This window comes from Grampus griseus, assembly GCF_964374135.1.
Source record: "Grampus griseus genome assembly, chromosome: 3".
NCBI lineage: Eukaryota > Metazoa > Chordata > Mammalia > Artiodactyla > Delphinidae > Grampus > Grampus griseus.
The window spans coordinates 61557869-61574036 of NC_139019.1; the positions used below are offsets into that span (position 1 = coordinate 61557869).

The 16168-nt window shown below is 34.3% G+C and overlaps 1 protein-coding gene across 1 annotated transcript in view; it reads left to right on the forward strand.

The window, feature by feature from the left end:
* Positions 1-16168, forward strand: part of SCAMP1 (secretory carrier membrane protein 1) — a 102422-nt gene that overhangs the window by 47637 nt on the left and 38617 nt on the right. The window contains exons 5-6 of the mRNA XM_082651904.1: positions 1857-1985; positions 6241-6400. Coding sequence (XP_082508030.1) covers positions 1857-1985; positions 6241-6400 — 289 coding nt within the window. The remainder of the gene's footprint in view (positions 1-1856; positions 1986-6240; positions 6401-16168) is intronic.

Genomic DNA, 16168 nt, shown 5'->3' on the forward strand with positions numbered 1-16168 from the left:
TGTTTGACTGCATTTAACTCTTAACTTCTGGTTTATTCAGACCAGTTTCAAATTAATCTGCCCCTGTCCTCACAAGTATATCCGTATATGTCAAACCAAGTTTAAAAAAAAAAAAAAAGCGTCTGTGGTGAGGTGACTCTAGGAAGCCTGGGGTATTCTGATGATGCCGAAGAAATAAGTAAGTGGTGAATTTTGATTATGTCCTATGAAATTCATTCAGGCTGTGACTACCAAAGGTCACTTCAAGGGAGTAGCTTAGGGAAAGCTAGCAAGTGTCTGGGTAAGAAGCGATGAGAGAACTAGACAAGTCATTGTGAGTATGTCTGGATAGTGATGGAGTGACAATGTTAGGACAGTGATAACATTCAGTGATACTGAACTATTTCTTCCTTAACCTAGAATGTGTAAGTCTAGGGCCTCAGGAGGACACATTTATCCTGGGCCATTTTCTTGCTTCCAACATCAGAGACAGCATCTGTGAAAGGAGAAACTAGAGGTTTAATTGAGATCAATATTTCTGAAATACATGTAACGAAAATCTGTCCTGTTCCCTTAGCTTTGACTAATACAAATTACTTCTGTGAGAGATGTTTTAGTAAATGAAGTAGTTATGAAGTGTGGTAAATTAAGAGACTTGCCGTATGTTATACACTTAAGTACTTTTCATCCGTTAGCTCATTTCATCCTCAGTACAATTCTGTGAAGGGTGCTGAGTTCTTCTCACTTTACAGATGTAGAAACAAAGTCTTCAGCAGGTTGGATAAGTTGCCCAAGCCCTCCTAGCCAGTAAGTGTCTAGGAGCTTCTATTGATAGTTTCAGAGCCTTTGTTCTTTACTACTATTCTCTGCTTCTCGAGTAGTATGAGACTTGTATGAGAAATGAAAGAACAACATGTAGTTTGAAAAGAATGATAAAACAGTGGAGACATGTTGGGAAGAATCAGAAATAGAGGACGCTTTTTTCCCACTATGAAGAATTTCCTGGTCTATGAAAAAGTATGTAAAATCTAATCTTTGTAAGTGTGGGATATAATATCTAAAATGAGAAAATGGCCTTTAAGCGCTATTTTTACTCTCTGTTTTCAATGTTTTGACTTCTTTAATTTTAGTTTTTTATTTCCCCACACCACTTCCCAAGCCTTATTTTCAGTCTAGTTTCTTTAAATAGACACATTTTCTCTCCTTACACATGGAATTTGTTTTTTCTCTAGGTTTTTGAAGGTGCTATAATTCCTCAGCTTCTTTCTCATGACTGTTTTGTATTTTCACATAGTTTTATGCTTTTCTTACATGTGTCTTTTGGACATTATTTTTTTCAGACTTGGAGATTTCCAAATTTGATTCTTTGGTACTGGTTATCTTATGTTTCTTTATGGAGTTAACAGTAGAAAACTTTGAAAGATTCAGAAGCTGGTCTTCCCTCTCCACATGCGTTAGGAGTTATATTTAAAAATTGAAGACGTGGAGGAGGAAATCTGTAGGGACTTAAAAACTTCATGGCCTTCATGTGAGAGCCAGAGTCTTGGGACTTTGAAATAAATCTCTTTTTAGGGCAGAGTCACAGGATATGTCCCTGTGCTCTTTTTTCTTTTCTTGTTTCAACTTACATAAGTGGTATGACACTGGAAAATTATTTTACCATGTAATGAGTTCTAAATTGATATTTTGGGAAAAGTTTTAAAAATAAAAAGCTTGGTTTTCAGAGTTGTAGGAATGTAGAGATACAGTGTTATATTTTTGAAACACCTATTAAAAGAATAGATAATATTCTTCTTTATTATGAAACAAATAATTACATGCAAAAAGAATAGCACATATTTGTCCTTATATAAATAACTTTGTTTTTTTATTTGCAGGCAGAAAAAACAATTGGCCACCTCTTCCTGACAATTTTCCTGTGGGACCTTGTTTCTATCAGGATTTTTCTGTAGACATTCCTGTGGAATTCCAAAAGACAGTAAAGATTATGTACTACTTATGGATGTGTGAGTATAGAACAAATTATATATTTATTTGAAAAAGTTTATATTTTATTCTCAAAATCTACATTTTTAAAACTCATATAAGGGTAGTATCATAAGTTGGTCTTTTCCTATAGATATTTTAATTTTGAGTGAATCATGTTGTATTTAGGTATGTCAAAATTGTATACTATGTGACAATCTAAGTTCTTAGCTGAGGAAGACCTATATATTGAGAACTGGCATTCTTTTGAGGAAAGGACTTCCCTATCATACAGTAGAATTTTCAATGATCCTTTCTCCCTGCAAAATGTTATCGAGGCAATATTTGCTTTGAAAAAATTACTCATATGATTTTTATGCAAATGAAGGCTATTAAAGCATTATGACTTTTTAAAAGGGGCATAAAATATTGAAATATTATAAACTATTTTTCTTAGAGCTTTGAGCACAATTTACTTTTCATTTTCAAGTGGTGAGGAATACTTTTATTATTGGAAGTGCCTAATTAATATAGGATGTTTCATTAAATAGAACGTTAGGACATACATTTTAGGCTGTGATGTTCACATTGCTTTGAATATAATTATGACACATGGAATATTCAAACTAAATGTCAACCTTTTACCAGTTTTTTGTATGTACACAGAATTCCCACTTATTCTGTTGCATTTTTATTCCAAACAGCAGTCTCAGCCCCATTTAACATCATTGTGTCAGTAGGAGAGGTAGCTGTCATGACTTCTCATCTGCACAGTTGCTGGGTTAATGGACACATTGTGGAGTAAACTCTCATTGGAGGAAATTTGTATGTTCTTACTGTATGATTAGGGAGCCTCCCTCCACCAAATATATGAGATCATTTTCCTCAAAATCTTTTAGGAGTATTCTTCACATTTGTGAAACTGCTTTGGAATATGAGAAATGATTCCTTATGGATAGTACATTTTTAACTCTTAGTTTCTTTTGAGTTATGTTGTTAATCTGATTTCTTTGGTTAATCCTGAGTGTCAGTAGTATTACATATTTTTATTTTTAAAGGTTTTGATTTCATATATGTCCATATTAAACAACTCTTATTTAATCAATAAATCATAAAATATATGTAGATTATAAAATAATTATTTTCTTAATGAGCAGAAATTGGCCTCACATTTTAAGTATAAGTTCTTTGACTTTAGTGAAAAAACACTTTAAATGGGGGAGATGGGTGTTGGAAGAAAATTCTATAAGGAATTTAGTAAATAGAGATTGAATGGGGAAGATGATTAATTTTAACTGAATGGTTAACTGCTTTACCAATGCTGATTGTTTCAAAATAGGTCTGTTTTGTCTTAGAAATATATAACTTTCTGAGGTTCTTAGAAATAATATAGTTGGCTACAGTTTTTCCTAGCCCTATTCAGTTTGCAGATCTGTTAACTATTCAAAGAGGGCTCAAGATTCCATCCAGTTAAGGTTCCAATTTGAAGAAGCATTACCTGGAACAAAGTAGGATCTAGTGCTAGTTCAGCACTATCTCTAAATTTCATAGAATATAGGTTGTTTTAATAAATTATTTTCAAGAAGTGTCATCTTGTTACTGATTTTGGAGTTGACTGATGCTTTCACATTGTACTAATAATTATAACAAGAGATAACATTTATGGAGGATTTATCAATACTTTGTGCCAGGCACAGAACTAATCACTTTATATACATTATGTTATTAACTCTTAACCATGTTATGAAGCAGCTACTATATTATCTAGTATTATAGATTGGGAAACTAAAGCTTAGAGAATTTGAGGTAACTTGTCCAAGATTACACAGCAAGTAAGGTTGGGGTTGGATAGCTTGACTCTAGATCCCAGCGTCTAGATTTCCATGTTATACCACCTACAAAGTACCAAAATAAAGAAGTAATTTACATTTTAAACCCAAATATGATGAAGTTATGGTTTCAAAGTTACCTTACTTGAAGCAAATAATTTTCACTCTAAAGGAACTGAAGCAATTAGAAATACCGCTATGAAATGAATCTCAACCTCTTTGAGTATACTCTTGAATTTAAAGAGAAAGAAAAATATCCAGCTACATTAAAGACCACTTAGTGAGGAAGATAATATATTGTCCTAAATTTGTTTATTTTAGGTATCTATATTGTAATGCAGAACTTAGCAAGAAGAGTAATAGTTGCAAATTTAGATTCTAGTGACAGTTGCGAATTTAGGTCCACTAATACCAGATTTGAGTGCTTAATAAAGCAAATTGAAATTTTATAAGAAGGAGGGTCATTCAACTTGGAAATCATGTAAATGAAATGGCCTAAAATTTTCTTTAGTGTTTTACCTACACTTGGAATCCACCAAGTGGATTGGAATTGGATTGAAATTAGCAACATAGAATCATGCATTTCACATTACCTTGCCTTTCTATGTGTTTTTTGATCTCTATGTAAGTGTACTGATTGTTTAGTAAGTAGGCCTAGATGCTTCCTCTTCATTGGGGTACAAACAAATGACCTATTATTGATCATGGTTGTTGGTTACTATGAAAACACATATAGAAAAAATTTTAATAGATTACACAAAATTTAATTGATATTTTTATCTGTACTTGGAAGAATTTTTGTGAACTTTAAAATACTTATACCGATATAGTCTGTCTTTTTTTTCTTAAACAGATTAGGAGATAAACCTTGAAAAGTTATTTCTTTGGAGGTTGAAATTTGAGTTAGAATGTTCTGAACATTTAAAACTTTTTTAGGCAATTGGATGCCATTTAATATTACAGAATAATATCTCACAATCTCTTGAATTCTGTTTTTAAGCCCTTAACAGAACTACTTTTATTTCGAGGTGAAGGATTTTGAGTAAATTTATTAGTAAGCTAGCTTTCATGAGTTAGAAATCCTAATGGGAATAAGTAAGTCTTTCCTGTGTAGTAGAATGGGGTGGAATTTTAAAGCTGGAAGAGCCTCCTGCATTTCTCCTGCTGAAAAATTGAAATGCACAGAGGTTGATTAGCTCGATATTATATCACTATAACCCAGGTGTTTTCATTCCTCCTCTGGAGCTCTTTCTCCTTCTGTGGAGTTTGTGTGTTTATCTGGTTGTTAGATGAGAGCAAATTTAGAGGCATCCTAGAATGTGTTTATACCTTGTTTCATTAAGTATTAATTTTATTTGATTAATAATTTAAAGAGATTTTAAAGTTTTTTTTAATGTATGTTGATTTTTAAAATTTACATGCACTTGGTTTTCCCTTTGTTATTTTTAATTAAAGTAGTGGCTTGTATATTTTTATTGTATTGGTAGTTTACATTAAACAGTATTTTAACTTTTTGAAATAATTTCTTTCTTGTAATAAATTCAGCCTGTGAATAAATTAAAAAAATTCTTTAAAAAGTTATTAATTATAATGGGTAAATGTTGTTCTTTAGGATCATGGTGTCCTTAGATGTTACTCAGATTTTTGGGTTTTGGTCTGTCAGGGAAAGTAATTACTAACAGTACAGGAAGAATTTGCCAAGATCTATTTGTGTTAACGAAAAGAAAGATCTGCCACAGCAGGTAAAGTGCATCATAGTAAACTTCTTTTTTTTTTTTTTAAATTAGTGTAATCCCCTACCAGAACATTGTTTTTAATCCCAGGACCTTAAAAAGTGGACAGCTTTATGAAGATGAGTTAATAATCCTTATAGATTGACTGTATAGTCACTGGAAGTTTCTGCTGTGTTAGTATTTTTAGTCCAATGATTCGAATTAATTTTATTGCTTAAAAATGTTACAGTGAGATTGCGCAGGGCACGTCTCTATTTCCTCTTCTCTTGTGTAGTTCACACTGCGAGGAGCCTGCAGCCCCATTCTGTAAAAATTATAGTTCTGAGTGTAGGATCTTTTTCCTCTCAAGTCCCGGTTCTTTTCCTGGCAGCCACTATTTTTCTGCTTGGGCCTTGAGTCAAGAGACACATCACAGGTCATCACATGTTTCCTTCCCAGGGGAGAACCCCTTAAGGTTGTGCGTCTCTGGTTTAGCTGTGTAATTGCCCATTAGGAGAGGGCCAAAAGAATTTTTGCCAAACAGTGCATGTATTAGGACTCTTCTACCTGTGAATACTCTGTTTTCAAATCAGACATGTAAGAAATAGCAACAATGTTTTGAAAAATACTAAATGGAAACATGGGGTAGAATACACTTGCTCTTAGGAAGTATTTTTTCATTTATAATTTTTGTTGAATGAACACATAAATTGAATGTAAACATTTCTTTTCTATTTTGTTTTTTGATTCCACAGTCCATGCTGTAACACTGTTTCTAAATATCTTCGGATGCTTGGCTTGGTTTTGTGTTGATCCTCCAAGAGGGGTTGATTTTGGATTGAGTATCCTGTGGTTCTTGCTTTTTACTCCTTGTTCATTTGTCTGTTGGTACAGACCACTTTACGGAGCTTTCAGGTAAAATGTGTGTACTTTAAAATATGCTCTTTAAAACCTGTGAAGTAAATAATTTGTAGTACACCTTAAAGGGAAAAGTGACATATTTTCATTTTTCATATTTTCTATTATTGTATAATATACCTTCAGAAAAGTCCGTATATAACATCTCTGTGTATTAAGTCCGTATATAACATGCTCTTGTATTCATTTGACTTTGTAACAAATAATATCCCATTCTTTTCTCCCACTTGAGAAAAAGATCAAACATGAAAATGAATGAGGGAAAAATGAGAACAATCTTAGGTCTTAATATTTGTAAAAGATTCTATTCCATATGATACATTTGACTTTAAAGAAAATATTACTTTTTATTCTCCCCTTCAGAAAAAATCAGGAGTGGTGATTACAGCCTAATTTTTAAATGAACCTAGGTAGCCTAGGTAGGGTGAATATACATGTGATATTTAAAGTGAGTCACTTTTCACCTGGCAAGTTGGTAATTATTTTCTGTGGAAATTCATTTTTGGTTTTTCAAAATGCAGTAACGTTTTAAAACTGTTTAGACTATAAGATTAACTATACTACTTTGCATGGTATATTTTAATCAACGGTTAGGATTAACATTTCTTAAATGCGTGTTCTGTGGGGTATTACTAGGTGTTGTAGAAAAAAAAGTTCATTAGCTTAAGTTTGGGAACAGTGGGATAATAAAATTAAATAAGTTTCTTCATTTCAGAATTTCTTAGACTTCTTTAAGAGCCTCATGTGCTTTGTGATATGACCATGGAACCATTATTTGTGCGTGTGTGTTGAGTACCTTGTTGGACTCTTGCTTTAGGAAATAAACATTGGGAGATGCTGATTTAGATGATAGCCCTAGATGAGTCCATGTATTCAATTGTTTATCAACTTATTTTTATTTGAGTAAACTCATTTATGAATAATAAACCTCTTTCAGCTCTCATGTATGAGGAGCAGCATTACTAGGAAATAGGCATGTATTGTGCAGATGATATATTAGGGAAATTAGAGGGCCACATTCAGTTGTTTAACTTTTTTTCACTATTTGAACAAAAAATTTCTTTGATCATTCAGAATGTGTATCACCACCCCCATCCCCCAAAGCCCTGCCAAATGAAATTAGAAACGCAGATAGGTAAACAGAAAACGAAAAAGAAGGAGAAGGGGGAAGATTAGGGAATTTGGAGAAAAAAGATGTCATTCAGCAGAAAACTAAATTGGTTAGAGATGGAATGAAGGGAAGAAAATAGATGGGAGGAGGGAAAGGGAGGAAAATCTTTGGATCTAATGGAACATGAGAGGTTGGTTATCAAGGAATGGGGAGGGGCACCCCTATAGATGTAGGTTGGAGAAGAATAAAAGGGACCTATTTACTCCTTGCGTGAACGGGAGGAGAGTTACTGCTGCTCTTTTCCTTGTTATCTAAGTCTGGCTCACAAGTTTTTTAATTTTTTGACATGTGGCCTCTGCTTGCCTACTTCCATCGTGTTACCAGTGTATCTGTAATGATGCTTGTGGGTGGGAATGGGGATGTCTTTGGGACTTTGAAAATGACCTGAAACTAGATACTTTGAATTTTAAGCCTTCTGTGACAAATGTAGCCAGAACAAACTATAAAAAGCCAGTTTTCTGCCATTTATCACTTGAAGTCACTTGGTTCCTTTTATTCCCTTTCTTTGTCAGTGGAAATAAAAATGCTTTGTGGAACATTTTTACTTCTGGCATTATTAACCCCTGGGCTAAATTCTTAGCTGCATCTCAACCCTTTAGAGTATATGTATCACAAATATGTTAATTATCTGGGCTTTACTGTTTGGAGCAGAACTGAGAGGAATAGTTTTTTTAGGGGAAAGTTGAAAGTATTTTAAATCATTAATTAATATACCTTCTCAGTGTATAACTTTGGCATTTTCTTCACCCAGATTGCCAGTGGTTTCTGGGTCTGTTAAGTCTCTTCTGAAGTATCTGGTAAAGTTTTTTAAACATCTGCTGATGACAGATTTCTCCCTTAAATATGGAAATCTTAAACCAGATACATTGGATGTGATTATTTCTATTAAATACAGGGTTTTAAATAGACTTTACGTATTCACGTAAGTGCTTTATTTGAGATCAATTTTGACAGGGATTACTGCCTTTTGAGAAGGGGCAGAGTCACAGGATGTGCAAGTGTTTCATATTCTGTTTCAAGACTGATGATTAAGAAATGAAACACAAGCATCTGAACATATTACGTCAGTAGAAAATGGGTAACTAAAATCTTTTAGGCCAGATGCACATATTTCTTAAACCAAGTTGTTATTGAAAGCATTTAGTTTTTATTAATCAGACTCTGGAGTGAAGCTAAAGTGCTTTTTAAAAGTTTTTCAAGTTTTATTCTTCTCTGGCTAATGATGTATTTGCCTCTATTGCCATATTTAAATACCTACTGTGAACTTGATTTCTTCAGGTTTCCCTAGAAGTGAAGAAAAGAATGGTAAGCAATAAGAAAAACATGGCAGGGATTGATTTTAGAATAAACCAGTCATTGCAAACATACAAGTTAGAGGGACATTAGGTCTGAGAATGTGATCAGATTTTTTTTTAGTTGTCTGGTGAATTTTTTTTCCCCCCTTGTAGATAGGTGGTAATCCCAAGTTTCTAGAGTAGCTGTTAGCTTTGTCGTGGGGTGCTGAAAATAACTAGAGGGCATATTAGGAAGTCTTTATTCTAGAATGATCAGTTCTTTGTTTTTTGTCCCTTAGTCAGTTGAAGTTGCATTTGTCATTGCCATATATAGTTTATCTCCTTCTTTGCCTCCCTGTTGACTCATAATCTAAAAGTAAATCCTTTTTAAAGGTTAATAGTTAACTTTGTTATCAAGAATTTATTGTAGTTTGCTTAATAACATGATGGCTGAGTAAACCTTTGTATATTAACCCTTAAGCTGGGAAGAAAAATATAATTGTTTTAACTGAATTATAAAATGCCTTTAGATGGAGTTAAAGTATTTGCTAATAGCTTTAGAGCCTACTGAAAAAATTTAAAGCTACATTTAAGTGATTATAATCAGTAATCTCATATACTAAGTCATACTGATAATTACATTTAATGATTTTAAAATGTGATAAAGGTTGATTCTCTTTAGGAATAATCATTTTAAAATTAGTTACCATGCATGAGAAGTTGGTTTTCCAGTGTCATCTGAGTTTCCGTTTCAGTATTTCATTTGCAAGTTTGTTATTGAGTTCACTTGAGTTCACTCTCTTAGGGAGATGTTAAGATAAATAACTAATGATTGTAAAGCAGTTAGAAAATAAGTACTAAGGTTTAAATTAATCACTCACTGAATACAGATAGTATATATTAGGCTGGAGATACAAAGAAGACATGGTACTTGCCCTGTAGAAATATATAATATATAAATGAGTTTAAAAGTAGGTATTACTGAAACTTTGGCTAGTAGAATTTATACATTAAAACAGAGTAATATTCAAACACCCCCAAAATTTGAAATACAGAGTAATTTAATACTGGTATCATACCTGTGATATATCTCTAAATAGAAGATTAGTTATTTTCAAGTGAGTCTTCTTGGATTATCTTTTTGAGGATTTAAGTTTTTAAAAAACATTCTTCTCTGAAATCAGAAAAAAAAAACCCAAGACCTTGTTTTTACTGGAACCATTGAAATATCAGAATGTCCATGAAAAAGATGAGTTTTAAACTGTATAAAATACTGTTCTATATGAATATGACTTCTCTTAGTGTTACTGAACCAAACTTGGGTCCACTCACCTGTGTGCAGTAAAGCCAATCTACTGCCACTGGGTTGTGGTGAAGGAAAGTGCAGCATTTATTGTAAAGGTACCACACAAGGAGAATGGGTGGCTCATGCTCAAAAACCCCTGAACTCCCTGAAGTGTTTCAGCAAAACATTTTGAAAGGCAAGGTGAGGGAAGGGTGTCCCAGGGTATGTGATCAACTCACACACAATTCTCTGACTGGTTGTTGGTGACGTAACAGGGGTTAATGTTATCAATCCTTAGGCACCAGTAGGTCTGGGGGCTACATGCTCATGCTTGTCAAGTAGTTAATTTCTTCTATTTGGTGGTAGTTTTAGCATCTATAAAACAACCCCAGAAGTGTGCATCAGATATTATTATCTAGGTACTTCAGAGAGGAGCTACAGTGGAGGATATGAGGGAATGAATGGTCTATCCCTGGAAGGCCCCATAGGGTCCTGCTCAGTTACATTAGTTTTCAACCAAGAAGCTCCTTTTACTGATACATGCAAAGGACTTTGACCTCCATGAATTAATCCCATTGCCTGAATCTGAAGGAGAATTTTATAGAGAAGTTTCAAGCGTATGTGCTTTTCAAAATTAAGTTTATTAGGTATCAGAATTAAACTCAGAGTTGTCATTTTGTCATTTACATATTTTTTAAAAGACTAACTTTATTCTTAATTTTATGCTTCCACAAATCACCAGGCATTATGTAAATACTTTAAAATATTAGGTAATTATTAATGAAGCAGTGTTTTGTTGAAAAAGTATGATTATTGGAAACAGACTGAGAAAGGGTTAGAATTCTGGCTTCCCCACTTAAAAGCTGTGTGCTGTTATGAAAATGCAGTAAAACCTCTCGGTGCCTCAGGTTTTTGAGTGTAAATTGGGCATAACATTTGCAGAGTTGATAAGAAGATTATAGATAATATGTACAAAATATTTGTCTTTAAAGATGGTCAACAAATGGTAGCTGGAATGTTTTATATTTTTGTTTTTGATAGGTTTTATCATTTACTTATGATCCATAAAACCATTACTTGTTACAAGTTATTTTTTGCTGCTTTTAGTTCATTGTCCTTTGGTACCCCAGCCTAACCTGGAGGAAATCATAATGTACACTAAAGTGTATATAGGTTCTTTGTATTGCTTGATAAAAATAAACTTTAAAAAATGTTGTCTGGAGCAGAAGCAAGAAGAACTACAATCTTGCAGCCTGTGGAACAAAAACCACATTCACAGAAAGATAGACAAGATGAAAAGGCAGAGGGCTATGTACCAGATGAAGGAACAAGATAAAACCCCAGACAAACAACTAAATGAAGTGGAGATAGGGAACCTTCCAGAAAAAGAATTCAGAATAATGATAGTGAAGATGATCCAGGACCTCGGAAAAAGAATGGAGGCAAAGATTGAGCAGATGCAAGAAATGTTCAACAAAGACCTAGAAGAATTAAAGAACAAACAAACAGAGATGAACAATAGAGTAACTGTAAATGAAAACTACACTAGAAGGAATCAATAGCAGAATAATTGAGGCAGAAGAACGGATAAGTGACCTGGAAGACAGGATGGTAGAAGTCACTGCTGTGGAACAGAATAAAGAAAAAAGAATGAAAAGAAGTGAAGACAGCCTAAGAGACCTCTGGGATAACATTAAACACCAACAACATTCGCATTATAAGGGTCCCAGAAGCAGAAAAGAGAGAGAAAGGACCCGAGAAAATATTTGAAGAGATTATAGTCGAAAACTTCCCTAACATGGGAAAGGAAATAGCCACCCAAGTCCAGGAAGCACAGAGAGTCCCATACAGGATAAACTCAAGGAGAAACACTCCAAGACACATAGAAATCAAATTGGCAAAAGTTAAAGACAAAGAAAAATTATTGAAAGCAGCAAGGGAAAAATGACAAATAACATACAAGGGAACTCTCATAAGGCTAAGAGCTGATTTCTCAGCAGAAGCTCTACAAGCCAGAAGAGAGTGGCGTGACATATTTAAAGTGATGAAAGGGAAGAACCTACACCAAGATTACTCTACCCGGCAACCTACACCAAGATTACTCTACCCGGCAACAATCTCATTCAGATTCGATGGAGAAATCAAAAGCTTTACAGACAAGCAAAAGCTAAGAGAATTCAGCACCACCAAACCAGCTCTACAACAAATGCTAAAGGAACTTCTCTAAGTGGGAAACACAAGAGAAGAAAAGGACCTCCAAAAACAAACCCAAAACAATTAAGAAAAGGGTAACAGGAACATACACATCGATAACTACCTTAAACATGAATGGATTAAATGCTCCAACCAAAAGACACAGGCTTGCTGAATAGATACAAAAACAAGACCCATCTATATGCTGTCTACAGGAGACCCACTTCAGACCTAGGGACACATACAGACTGAAAGTGAGGGGATGGAAAAAGATATTCCATGCAAATGGAAATCAAAAGAAAAGCTGGAGTAGCAATACTCATATCAAATGAAATAGACTTTAAAATAAAAAATGTTACAAGAGACAAGGAAGGACACTACATAATGATCAAGGGATCAATCCAAGAAGAAGATATAACAATTATAAATATATATGCACCCAGCATAGGAGCACCTCAATACATAAGGCAACTGCTAACAGCTCTAAAAGAGGAAATCGACAGTAACACAATAATAGTGGGGGACTTTAACACCTCACTTACACCAATGGACAGATCATCCAAACATAAAATTAATAAGGAAACACAAGCTTTAAATGACACAATAGACCAGATAGATTTAATTGATATTTATAGGACATTCCATCCCAAAACAGCAGATTACACTTTCTTCTCAAGTGCGCACGGAACATTCTCCAGGATAGACCAAATCTTGGGTAACAAATCAAGCCTCAGTAAATTTAAGAAAACTGAAATCATATCAAGCATCTTTTCTGACCACAATGCTATGATATTAGAAATCAATTACAGGGAAAAAACACGTAAAAAACACCAACACATGGAGGCTAAACAGTATGTTACTAAATAACCAAGAGATCACTGAAGAAATCAAAGGGGAAATCAAAAAATACCTAGAGACAAATGACAGTGAAAACACGACGATCCAAAACCTATGAGATGCAGCAAAGGCAGTTCTAAGAGGGAAGTTTATAGCTATACAAGCCTACATCAAGAAACAAGAAAAATCTCAAACCATCTAACCTTACACCTAAAGGAACTAGAGAAAGAAGAACAAACAAAATCCAAAGTTAGCAGAAGGAAAGAGATCATAAAGATTAGAGCAGAAATAAATGAAATAGAAACAAAGAAAACAATAGCAAAGATCAATAAAACTAAAACCTGGTTCTTTGAGAAGATAAACAAAATTGATAAACCATTAGCCAGACTCATCAAGAAAAAGAGGGAGAGGACTCAAATCAATAAAATAAGAAATGAAAAAGGAAAGTTACAACAGACACTGCAGAAATACAAGCATCCTAAGAGACTACTACAAGCAAGTCTGTGCCAATAAAATGGACAACCTGGAAGAAGTGGACAAATTCTTAGAAAGGTATAACCTTCCAAGACTGAACCAGGAAGAAATAGAAAATATGAACAGACCAGTCACAAGTAATGAAATTGAAACTGTCATTAAAAATCTTCGAACAAACAGAAGTCCAGGACCAGATGGTTTCACAGGTGAATTCTTTCAAACGTTTAGAATAAAGGGCTAACACCCATCCTTCTGAAACTCTTCCAAAAAATTGCAGAGGCAGGAACACTCCCAAACTCATTCTATGAGACCACCATCACCTTTATACCAAAACCAGACAAAGATACTACAAAAATAGAAAATTACAGACCAATATCACTGATGAATATAGATGCAAAAATCCTCAACAAAATACTAGCAAACAGAATCCAACAACACATTAAAAGGATCATACACCGTGATGAAGTGGGATTTATCCCAGGGATGCAAGGATTCTTCAGTATACGCAAATCAATCAATGTGATACACCATATTAACAAATTGAGGAATAAAAACCATATGATCATCTCAATAGAGGCAGAAAAAGGTTTTGACAAAATTCAACACCAGTTTATGATAAAAAACTCTCCTGAAAGTAGGCATAGAGGGAACCTACCTCAACATAATGAAGGTCATATACGACAAACCCACAGCAAACATTATTCTCAGTGGTGAAATACTGAAAGCATTTCCTCTAAGATCAGGAAGAAGACAAGGATGTCCACTCTCACCACTATTATTCAACATAGTTTTGGAAGTCCTAGCCATGGCAATCAGAGAAGAAAAAGAAATGAATACCAATTGGAAAAGAAGAAGTAAAACTGTCACTGTTTGCAGATGACATGATACTATACATAGAGAATCCTAAAGATGCCACCAGCAAGCTACTAGAGCTAATCAATGAATTTGGTAAAGTTGCAGGATACAAAATTAATGCACAGAAATCTCTTGCATTCCTATACACTAATGATGAAAAATCTGAAAGAGAAATTATGGAAACACTCCCATTTACCATTGCAACAAAAAGAATAAAATACCTAGGAATAAACCTACCTAGGGAGACAAAAGAACTGTAGGCAGAAACCTATAAGACGCTGATGAAAGAAATTAAAGATGATGCTAACAGATGGAGAAATATACCATGTTCTTGGATTGGAAGAATCAATATTGTGCAAATGACTATACTACCCAAAGCAATCTACAGAATCAGTGCAATTCCTATCAAATTACCAATGGCATTTTTTACAGAAGTAGAACAAAAAATCTTAAAATTTGTATGGAGACACAAAAGACCCCGAATAGCCAAAGCAGTCTTGAGGGAAAAAAACGGAGCTGGAGGGATCAGACTCCCTGACTTCAGACTATACTACAAAGCTACAGTAATCAAAATAATATGGTACTGGCACAAAAACAGAAACATAGATCAATGGAACAAGATAGAAAGCCCAGAGATAAAGCCACGCACCTATGGTCAACTAATCTATGACAAAGGAGGTAAGGATATACAATGGAGAAAAGACAGTCTCTTCAATAAGTGGTGCTGGGAAAACTGGGCAACTACGTGTAAAAGAATGAAATTAGAACACTCCCTAACATCATACTCAAAAATAAACTCAAAATGGATTAGAGACCTAAATGTAAGACCGGACACTATAAAACTCTTAGAGGAAAACATAGGAAGAACACTCTTTGACATAAATCACAGCAAGATCTTTTTTGATCCACCTCCTAGAGTAATGGAAATAAAAACAAAAATAAACAAATGGGACCTAATGAAACTTCAAAGCTTTTGCACAGCAAAGGAGACCATAAACAAGACAAAAAGACAATCCTCAGAATGGGAGAAAATATTTGCAAATGAATCAACAGACAAAGGATTAATCTCCAAAATATATCAACAGCTCATGCAGCTCAATATGAAAAAAACAAACCAATCCAAAAATGGGCAGAAGAGCTAAATAGACATTTCTCCAAAGAAGACATAAAGATGGCCAAGAAGCACATGAAAAGCTGCTCAACATCAGTAAATATTAGAGAAATGGAAATCAAAACTACAATGAGGTATCACCTCACACCAGTTAGAATGGGCATCATCAGAGAATCTACGAACAACAAATGCTGGAGAGGGTGTGGAGAAAAGGGAACCCTCTTGCACTGTTGCTGGGAATGTAAATTGATACAGCTATTATGGAGAGCAGTATGGAGGTTCCTTAAAAAACTAAAAATAGAATTACCATATGACCCAGCAATCCCACTACTGGGCGTATACCTAGAGAAAACCATAATTCAAAATGACACATGCACCCCAATGTTCACTGCAGCAGTATTTACAATAGCCGGGTCATGGAAGCAACCTAAATGCCCATCAACAGATGAATGGATAAAGAAGATGTGGTACATATATACAATGGAATATTACTCAGCCATGAAAAGGAACGAAATTGGGTCATTTGTTGAGACGTGGGTGGATCTAGAGAGTGTCATACAGAGTG